Genomic DNA, 9,561 nt, shown 5'->3' on the forward strand with positions numbered 1-9,561 from the left:
GAAGAAGATATTTTCAAAAAGAAGATACATTGGGGTTCAAACTACATTGGACCCAATTGACTTTCTTCATAAACAATAAATACATAAACATCTTCTTTTGAGTTGCACACAAGGAAGAAACTCATACAGGTTTGGAATGACATGAGGGTCAACATTGCTGTGAAATCTAACTGCATCAGATGGTTCAGTGTTCACTGTAAACAGGAAGCAGCATGTGGTTTTATCCAAGCTGTGTGGAAGCATCATTCAGCTTAAATGATCAGCCTCGTCAAAGAAAATGACCACTAACATTGTTGTTTTTCTCCTGGTCTAGTTAGCATTTTTTTTAAGGTGCCACGTCATAGATTAAAGGTATGACCTTCTTTCTTCTGCAGAACATAAAAAGAAGATATTTTGAAGATTGCTGGGGTCCAAACAAAATTGGACCCAACTAACTTTCATTGTATGAACCAAACAAAAAACACGTTTATTGTGTTTCACAGAAGAAAGTCATACAGGTTTGGCACAACATGAGGGTGATTAAATGGTGGCTGAATTTTCTGAGTCACATTTGACAACATTGAACCTATTGTTGAGTCGAACTGAATAATGATATCGCTGCCTGTTGTAGAACTGCTTATAGTGGAACTGAACTCAAATTGATGAACTTGACCTGAACTGAACCAACACTCAACTCTCTTGAGCTAAATCATGAAACTGTTGTCTTTAAGAGCTGCTTTACGGCACAATCTGAATCTCCATAGTCAAGTTTTCATAACTGATTCTGCTATTTTCCTGTTTATCTTTGTGAATTTGCTTCGACAATCTTAATTGTAAAAGGTCTACAGAAATAAAGGTGACTTGACTTTTAATTTTGGGGTGTGCTATCCCTCTCAAGGAAACAGTCAAATGATTTCAAGGCCTAAATTCCATCTTCCAATCTCTATTTTATATTGATGTGCAGAAGATCTTCAAGTAAGTGTAGAAGCACAGCTCAAAGCTCTCAAAAACAATCTCCCTGTCATGACTGTGAACTTAGTATGATAAGATACAACCATTCTGACATGAATTATATTGAAACATTAATTTTTCATTAGACAACAACAGCTTGATCTGGCATTTAAAACTGCTGGGGATATTTTTAAATGTGACCATACTTGTTTCATCATTTGATGGATAGTATTTGTGCCTTGTTTATTAGTAGGCCTGTCTCTAAATGCAGATGGGTTCACCAGCAGGCGGTGCATATGTTGTGATGACCTCAAAATTAATACCGTATTTGCGCCAGACTTGCTTACCTCTTTGTAATGCAGTCAAATGATAACAGAAATGCACATCTATGTTCTTCCACCATTTATTAGCTCACCAAATACAGTGAAAATGGTATTATAATATGCAATGATTCATTCTTAGAATGTCATGACATTTTTTGTTGCTTTTTTTGCTTAATAAAATGACGTTCCGTTATTGAAAAGTATTAAGGTTTCATGCACAACAAACCAGTCAGTTTCTTTAGAATAATGGTACAAAACAAAGCAAAAAAAAATAAAACCAAACAAAATCAACAGAAGAAACGTAATGTCCAAAAACCTGTCAAATAACAAGTTATTTGAAGATATTCAGTGCAGTAGATTTCTAATATCGTCATTTTTCTAACAAATTCATCAACAAAGCTCAAGTCACAGTTTACGATTTCCATATAACAGTAGCTCAACATGGATGTGTGTGTGTGCAAAAAACCCGAGAAACATTCATTCAAGTCTTTAAAAAAAAAACAAAAAAAAAAAAAACATTCTAACCAAACTGAATTATACTCTCCTCACTGTCTAAAGATTTTTCTCTGAAATATAAACATCATTGTTGATGAATCTTTAAGACGACATACTAGCATATCATTTTAAATAACAAATATTTAGATATAAAAATACAAATATTACTTTTTTTAAAAAGAAGCGTGCCAGGGTAAGATTCATGGTGGCACCTCTGTTGGCACCAGAGTGAAAGTTCATGCAAAGAGATGGACACGACAAAAGAAATGTGAGGAGCTGATGAAAATAAATCAATCAATCAAAATATATAAAACTTAGACTTGGAAGAAATCGAGATGCATTCATATTGGGTTAATTACAAGAGGTGGTAATGCACAATGTTCCTCTGTGCTTGTACTGATGATGTGAATCCGTGGCGCAGGTGCGCAAATCAGCGGCAGTGAAGGGCAAAACAATAGATCACCAAACGACGCTTTAAAGACTACACGCTTCAACACCTGTGGGCATGTGTATGATAATCTTCTATGATGCAAAATAGCGAGAGAAAATATTCACATTGCACCATCCGTATATATAGCTCATTTATCATTATGGGAGCTCAATGTCTTTGTGTGTGTGAAGTCTAAAATGTCTCTAAAAGCAGCAGTCGGATTGAAGTCGACGCTCAAGGCAGATCCATATGTGTGTGTGTGTGTGTGTGTGTGTGTGTTAAGGGGAAGGTCTTTGAGCTAAGATACTGTACATCTATAGTAACAGAGCGTAAGATGCAGTTCAGTCTTCGGTTGAACTTTGTGTTGCTTACAGTGCTTTTGGAAGATGATGGTCGTGGAATAATAATGACAAGTCCATCCATCCTTATTCACAGAGCCGCAGCGCGCGCAGCCTCAACAACATCGACATCTTCCTCAAAGCTTCCATTCGGGTTGTCGTTTATATCGGAGAATTGCCAGCAAACCCCAAAGGAAATTCCGTCTCTCCTTTCTTTAATTCTAGTTTTCCCTTTTTAGTTGAGTCTCCTCGTGGTTCGAGCGTCGTGCCACCGTCCCTCCATCTCTTTGCAATCTTCTTTACATGCACAACCGACAAGTGCTTCGAATCGGTGATAAAAAATTGAAATGTCTGCCAGGCATCGCGCGGGTTTACACGCCCGGGGATGATTTGTCGGTCATGCCTGTCAGCACCTCATCTATTCGGTCGTCCTCGATAACCACTGGAAAGAAGAAGACAAGACAGCTGATGTCAAGACTTCGGCAATCTATGTGTGGTTTGTGCGCTTTGAAACTGCGCAACAAGACGCAACACACCACAAACGCATTCAAATGATCAAAATGCACATTAAATGCGTAACAATATAACCTAAATCAAGGCCATTCCTCAGTCGGGTTGGATAAAATAGCCTATTATTGACATATTGAGGAAGACCGTTGACAGTTTGACATTTTTACAGATGTCAAACGGTCATAACTTCAAAATATTCTCCAATCGTTTAAAATGCATTTAAATGGACAATTAAATGAAATGAAAAACTAAAACTCCGGCTTTTGCTCGTCTTTATGGTGTTCCAAAACCACATGGCTTTCTTTTATGAAATATTATGAACTGACAGACTCGGTCACCATTCACTTTTGTTGCATTTTTTTTTCTCCGTGCAATGAAAGTGAACGGTGACCGAGGCTATCATTCTCCCGAACATCTCCTTTTGTGTTGCACAGAAGAAAAAGTGAGTGAAAACGCTAGTCTCTATTCCTTTAACTTCAATAAGTTATCTTCCATCAGGATAACATTCTCACCTCTTTTCGCTCTGCCGATCTGTCCAAGTTTTGGAGGTCTTTTCGCCTGCGACGCCCCGAAGAACGAGTTGGTGTCCTGCAGCCCGCAGCTGAAGGACATCTGACTGACATCGTTGTCCGCTCCGTATCCGCTCATTTTCCCCTCTCCGTACGGCAGAACCTCGGACATGACTGTTGTAGGACGGGCTCGCGACTCAGAAGACGCTAAAGAACTGATGTAGATAGGCAGCTACGGTGGATATGGCAACTATCCCCGCAAAACAAGTGCACTTCTTAATTTTTTTTTGCGTAGATATCCCCGCGCGTAAATGTCAGACTCCTCGCACCGCCAACTTCCAAACGGACTGGGGTGCTCGGTGCAGAATGAGAGAGCGAGAGAGAGAGTGCGCGGCTGAGTGTACGACTACATCAGCGGTCGGGTTAAGTCTGCTGTAAGATACAGGAGAACCCGCAATCATAAAGGAAACCCGGGCGGAACAGTGAAGTCATCCATCCGGGCGTGTGTGTCTTGGAGAGAGAGAGAGAGAGAGAGAGAGAGAGAGAGAGAGAGAGAGAGGAGATGGTGACACTAAGAGGTGCAAGAGTGGCCCCATCAGGCGAAAGCTGAAAATGGCGAGAGGAAACACTGAACGGCGCTCTGCTGTCGCATCTTTATGCACGGTGTTCGCAGGGGTCTTTGGAAAGCGTGTGGTTTGGAAGCTAAAAGAAAAAGAGAAAGATAAAAGATAGCAAAATATAGGCTAGTGTACCTGATTTATGGAGCTTACTATCTCAACAACTCTATGCAACCTGTATTGTGCCTTGCTGCATAGCTATGTGGATATTTGTTCAGATTTGGGCACTTTTTTGTCCTGGGTTCATTTTTATTGAAATATAATATTTTGAAGATTTTTTAAAATCTGCCATAACGTAAAAAATTCTCCCATTGTTTAACATGCATTTAAATTGATAGGCTAATTCACTCAATTTTCTCATGTAGTCATTTACTTGCCTTTATGTTGTTCAAAATATAATTATTATTTATTAAAATATAGTTTTTTTCTAAAATATATGTATATATGTATAATATATGTATATTTTTGTTAAGGTGACGTTAAAACTAGTGAATTTTTCCCATTCATTTTTGTAGCTACTTTTTAAATGCATTTACATACTTTATTAATAGCCTATGCATTATTTACATGTATCCCAGACCCAGACTTTCAATCTTAAAATCTGAAAACTCATCAAAATATGAAATGTTACATTAAAAAATGGCTTATTTAAACATTTAAATGTAAGTAAAACAAACATTAATAATTTCATTTCATTTTGTGAAAATGATTTAAAGGTTTGATTTCCATCATAACAACTAATTTTGCCCCAGATAGAGTCTTTGCAAACGGATAACAACAGTGTGTCAGTGAAGAACATGACAAAAGAAAATCAAATAGGCTATTCGTAATCAATCTGTGGGCCTATTTTTTTCAGAAGATGCAAAAAGTCTGAAAATTATTATTTGAGTGTGTCTATTTAGCATATAAACTACTGTGAAATTAAGGGCCGTTCACACCAAAGACGATAACTATAACTATAAAGTTTTAATAATAATTCTAATTCTAAGAGAACAGGGAAGTCCACACCACAGCTATGATAAAGCTTATAATAATAAACACAGCGTTATTGTCCGTAGGACGCTATCAGTCTCGGAGTGAACGGACATTTAGGTTTGGCGAGACAAATAAGTTTATAAGTATCTACATTTTTTCCCATAAATGTTTAAAAGCATGTTATTTGTCTACTAGTTGGTCACATTAATAACCCATCCAAAGCAGTTTTGTCTTCGTTTTGCGCGCCATGGCTGCAAAGTTCAACTTGAACTGAATTTTGTTATTATGTTGGAAATAGTAATGACCATTGTCTTCCGGTTCCCGATAAACGGAGGTTAAGAAGAATCTGGAAAAGGCTTTTTAAATATCAGTTGTTTTGATTCGCTTAGCCCGATTAGATTCCCTCACCGGTGTAGTGTACCGGGGAAATGTCAACGTAACACGCCAGCGCTGCTGTGCAGGCGTCATCAGCGTGCGTCACGTTCAGCGTCGTCTGTCCTCGGTCTCCAGATGCCGGAGGCCGTTAGTCGTGGCCCACCTGTTGCCTTTCCGATACTTCCTTTGAATTATGTTTGAATGAAGGCTAAGTAGAGGTTTATGGTAATGATGCACCTGCCTGGCATGAATACAGGTGCATCTCAATAAATTAGAATGTCGTGGAAAAGTTCATTTATTTCAGTAATTCAACTCAAATTGTGAAATAAATGAACTTTTCCACGACATACTAATTTATTGAGATGCACCTGTATTATCTCTCTCTGTATCTATATAAGAGACATAGCTACTTCGGCACCTTGGATAGAGCTCACAAAAGAGCTCTAAACTGATCTTTCAACGATTTTTGGATTATGCATGCATATTTTACTCTTAAAATACGAGTGCAAAACATATCAAATAAACCTCTAACCTACTGTATCCCCTGCAGCAACTAGTGAGCATAGGCTTTTTTATGTGAATCAACTCAAGCATTAGATTGTTGGTATGGCAACAGTCCTCAGAAGACTGCAGTTCTCAAAGCTCATTTTTATATCTTCACTGTCCTCCTGAGCAAAAGGATTTTCATAGTCTGTGCCGCTTCACTGCTCGAGTAAATGAATGAATGACAGTAGGCCGATCCATACTGACAAGTCATTAGAAAACCACAGTGGTCTGAGCTCTGAAATAAACCATTTTTAGGGATCTATGGAAAACGCCAGAGCTTCACTGTTGAGCTTCAATGAACTCAAGCTTTTCGGCGATTCATATCACTTGAGTTTGCGACAAACAGTTATAGCCATATTTTTTTCCCCGTTACAGCACCATCAAAAGGCCAAACTACATGATTTTTTCTTGTGACCTCGGATTTAGCCCATGTGTACCAAGTTTGGTGAAAATTTTTAATTCCGTTCAAAAGTGTTTTAGTAAAAGTTGCCCCACTTCCTTTGAATGTTTTGGCATCCCTTCGTGAACGTGAGTTGAAAATTCAATTGATATTCACTTTCCAGAGAATCTTTCTGCACTGGTTTGGTTTTGATGAGGCGAAGAACATAGGAATAGTTCGCAAAAGTAGGTTTTGCTAAAAATCCAGAGTGTTGGACAAATGTTCAGGACTGAAATGAAATGAACATTTTCTTTGATCAGAGCCATTGTCTTGAGCCAACAGTTAATTTCAAGTTTAATAATGTTCTTCTTGTAACTACAGCAATGTATTTTAGTGAAATAATCAGACCAGGCTTAAATGAATGAGCAGAATAATCTATCACTTTCTTTCTTTCTTTCTTTCTTTCTTTCTTTCTTTCTCTCTTTGTTTTCCAGTCTAGTGTCCTTGTTTCCCTCTCTCAGGTCTTGTGTTCTGTCACAGAAGTTTGCTGTGTGTGAAAGTGTCCTCTGGGAGAGTGTTTGCGGTCACACTGGTCTCTGCTGACTCGTGTGCTGTAATTGCTGACTCTCTATCCAGCATTAAAAAAACACCAGATCACAAAACCTGAGTCAAATGAAAAAACTGAGAACAGAAATGAGCAAAAATTGCATAGTTTTCAGGGGTGGGCGATGAAATGTGCAGATGCAGTTTCTATGTGAGATATGTGCGCCTTCTTTTCAGTTGAAAGCACAGCAAGCATCTTGTTAGGAAAAAATATGATTTTTCAATTGTAATTTCCACCACAATAAATAATTTTGCCCCTAACAAAGCTTTTGCCAAAAGTTAGTGTACTTAATTACAAAGGCAACAACATTGTCAGTGCAGAACATGCCTAAAATAAGATGAGTAAAAGAAAAAAAATCAAGATCAGTCCAGCATTTACAATTAAGCTGCAGTTTGCCAATTTATGCCTAAAGTGGGAAAATATTATTTGAAAAATTACCAGATATTATTTTGCACATTTAGCATACTTAAAATGCTAGCTATAAATGTATGAAACTACATGGTATATTTTGTTTAATTTTGCTTACTTATTTTAATTTGTCTATATTAAAAAGATCAATAATATTTTTATGATTATTTGAATGCCTGGGTCTGGGAAAAGGGTAAAACAAAAGTTTGGGGTCAGTAAGATTTTTTTTTTATTTTTTATTTTTGAAAGAAATTAATACTTTAATTTAGTAAGGATGCATTAAATTGATTAAAAGTGACAGTACACACATTTATATGTTGCAAACTAAATGCTAAATAAATGATGTTGTTCTTTTTATTCATCATAGAATACTGAAAAAACAATGTATCACGGTTTCGCAAAAGTACTAAGCAGCACAACTGTTTTCAGCATTTAGAATAATAAGAAAACAGTTATTTCAAATTGTAATAATATTTCATAATATTAGTGTTTTTACTGTCTTTTGGTAGTGTAAAACATAAAAGGCATGTTGAAAATCATCAAATATTTGTTGGAAAAGGTTTCCAAGGCACTCTTGTGACTCTTTGATGTAACAAAACTTCAAAGCTTCAAATCCCTTGGACATAACAGTGCCTGTAGTTGAAGAAACACCTGTAAAGCTAAGTGAGAACAACTTTGTCAGTTCGTCTCTGCTGGGTCAAATGTGAGATGTTGGCTCCTGTGCAGAAGTTCAGGATGGCAGTGTAATTGGCACCCGCTGACGAGTGTCTTTGAACATTTGTTGGCCAGTTCACTGTATCTTCACACACACCCAAACATGCTTTCCTCTGGAGATTTTAATCAAAAACACTAAAGCAGGAACACGATACAGAGCCTGCATGTTGTTGTTTTTTAACTTAATGTGAAAATCTCTCTGACCTTTTTTGCTCCTGTCACATACATAGCAGCAGATGTCTTTGTGCTGTTGTTGTTCTTGTCATGTCAGTAATTTTATTTAATGTAGTTTCCACATCATGACAGATTTCACTTACAAAAAAGAAGCAGTAAAGTGTTTTTTGAACACTGCATGCTATCTTTGAAGTGCCCTGGATTTTTTTATGGAAATATCATGGTATGTGAAGTGTTAATAATGGTGTATATAAAATACCATCCAATACTGTATATAAATTATTATTGGATCCAATTATTATTGGATGGTATTTTATATACATATTAACACTTCACATACCATGATATTTCCATAAAAATATGTGTTATGGTATACCATCCAATACTGACATTTGGTACCACCACAGTAGTTTTTAATATATCAATCTGCACCGTGACCGTAGTTTTTGTAAGGATTATAGTGTGGAAGCTTTTTTTTTTAAACATTTTTTTTTTATTTCATGCCATTTTCAACATCATGACTGAAAAATATTATCCTACTTTTTTTGGACATACTAAGACATTCCTTGAATATATGACCATGGTATATTTTGAAATAAATTGGATTTCATGTAAATCTCAGTATATGAATACTGCTGTTCTATGAATATAGGCTAGTGTTATTTTAGTATCATCTGCATATAATATAGTATTTATTAATATTTAGAATTTGCTTTATTTTAATATTTTGTTTTCATTTTAATTTTATTTTAAAATTGAGTACTTATGTGTATTTTAAGTATTTTGTTATCATGTTTTTATTTCAGTTAGTTAACACAGAAGCATTTCTTATTTTCATTTATGTTTTCAATCTAACTTTATTTTATTTCATCTATATTTTAATCAAAAATATTTTTAAGTTTTAGTTTTAGTGAACAATAACAATATACACTGCAATATACCATAAAAGTACCATGGTATTATTATCTCACTTTACCATGTTGACGTCACAGTACTTCTTCATAGTAAACTCTGCATGTTTTACTGATCAGGTCTTCAAAATCTATATAAAAAAATGTATTTTCCCCATTATTTATTAAATTAATTTAACCAATTTCAAGTTCATTTTTTAAAATGTATTCAAGATAGTAGTCAAACAAGTCAGTTTAATATAATTTAAGTTGAGATGATTTGTACAGCCAATTTGATTATACTTTAAATTTAAGGCAGCAACTGAACTTGTTTTTTAGTTGAA

At 35.9% G+C, this 9,561-nt stretch overlaps 1 protein-coding gene across 1 annotated transcript; it reads right to left on the reverse strand.

Annotated features, from left to right (window-relative positions):
* Positions 1–2,049: 2,049 nt before the first annotated feature.
* Positions 2,050–3,976, reverse strand: camk2n2a (calcium/calmodulin-dependent protein kinase II inhibitor 2a). The gene is made up of 2 exons (XM_016492114.1): positions 3,539–3,976; positions 2,050–2,958 (listed from the first exon to the last, which is right to left on the reverse strand). The coding sequence occupies exons 1-2, from the start codon at positions 3,705–3,707 to the stop codon at positions 2,888–2,890; spliced, it is 240 nt and encodes a 79-aa protein (XP_016347600.1). The 5' UTR covers positions 3,708–3,976; the 3' UTR covers positions 2,050–2,887.
* Between the last annotated feature and the right edge of the window lie 5,585 nt (positions 3,977–9,561).

The sequence above is a fragment of the Sinocyclocheilus anshuiensis genome, unplaced genomic scaffold, assembly GCF_001515605.1.
Source record: "Sinocyclocheilus anshuiensis isolate Anshui unplaced genomic scaffold, SAMN03320099.WGS_v1.1 scaffold1155, whole genome shotgun sequence".
Taxonomy (NCBI): Eukaryota; Metazoa; Chordata; class Actinopteri; order Cypriniformes; family Cyprinidae; genus Sinocyclocheilus; species Sinocyclocheilus anshuiensis.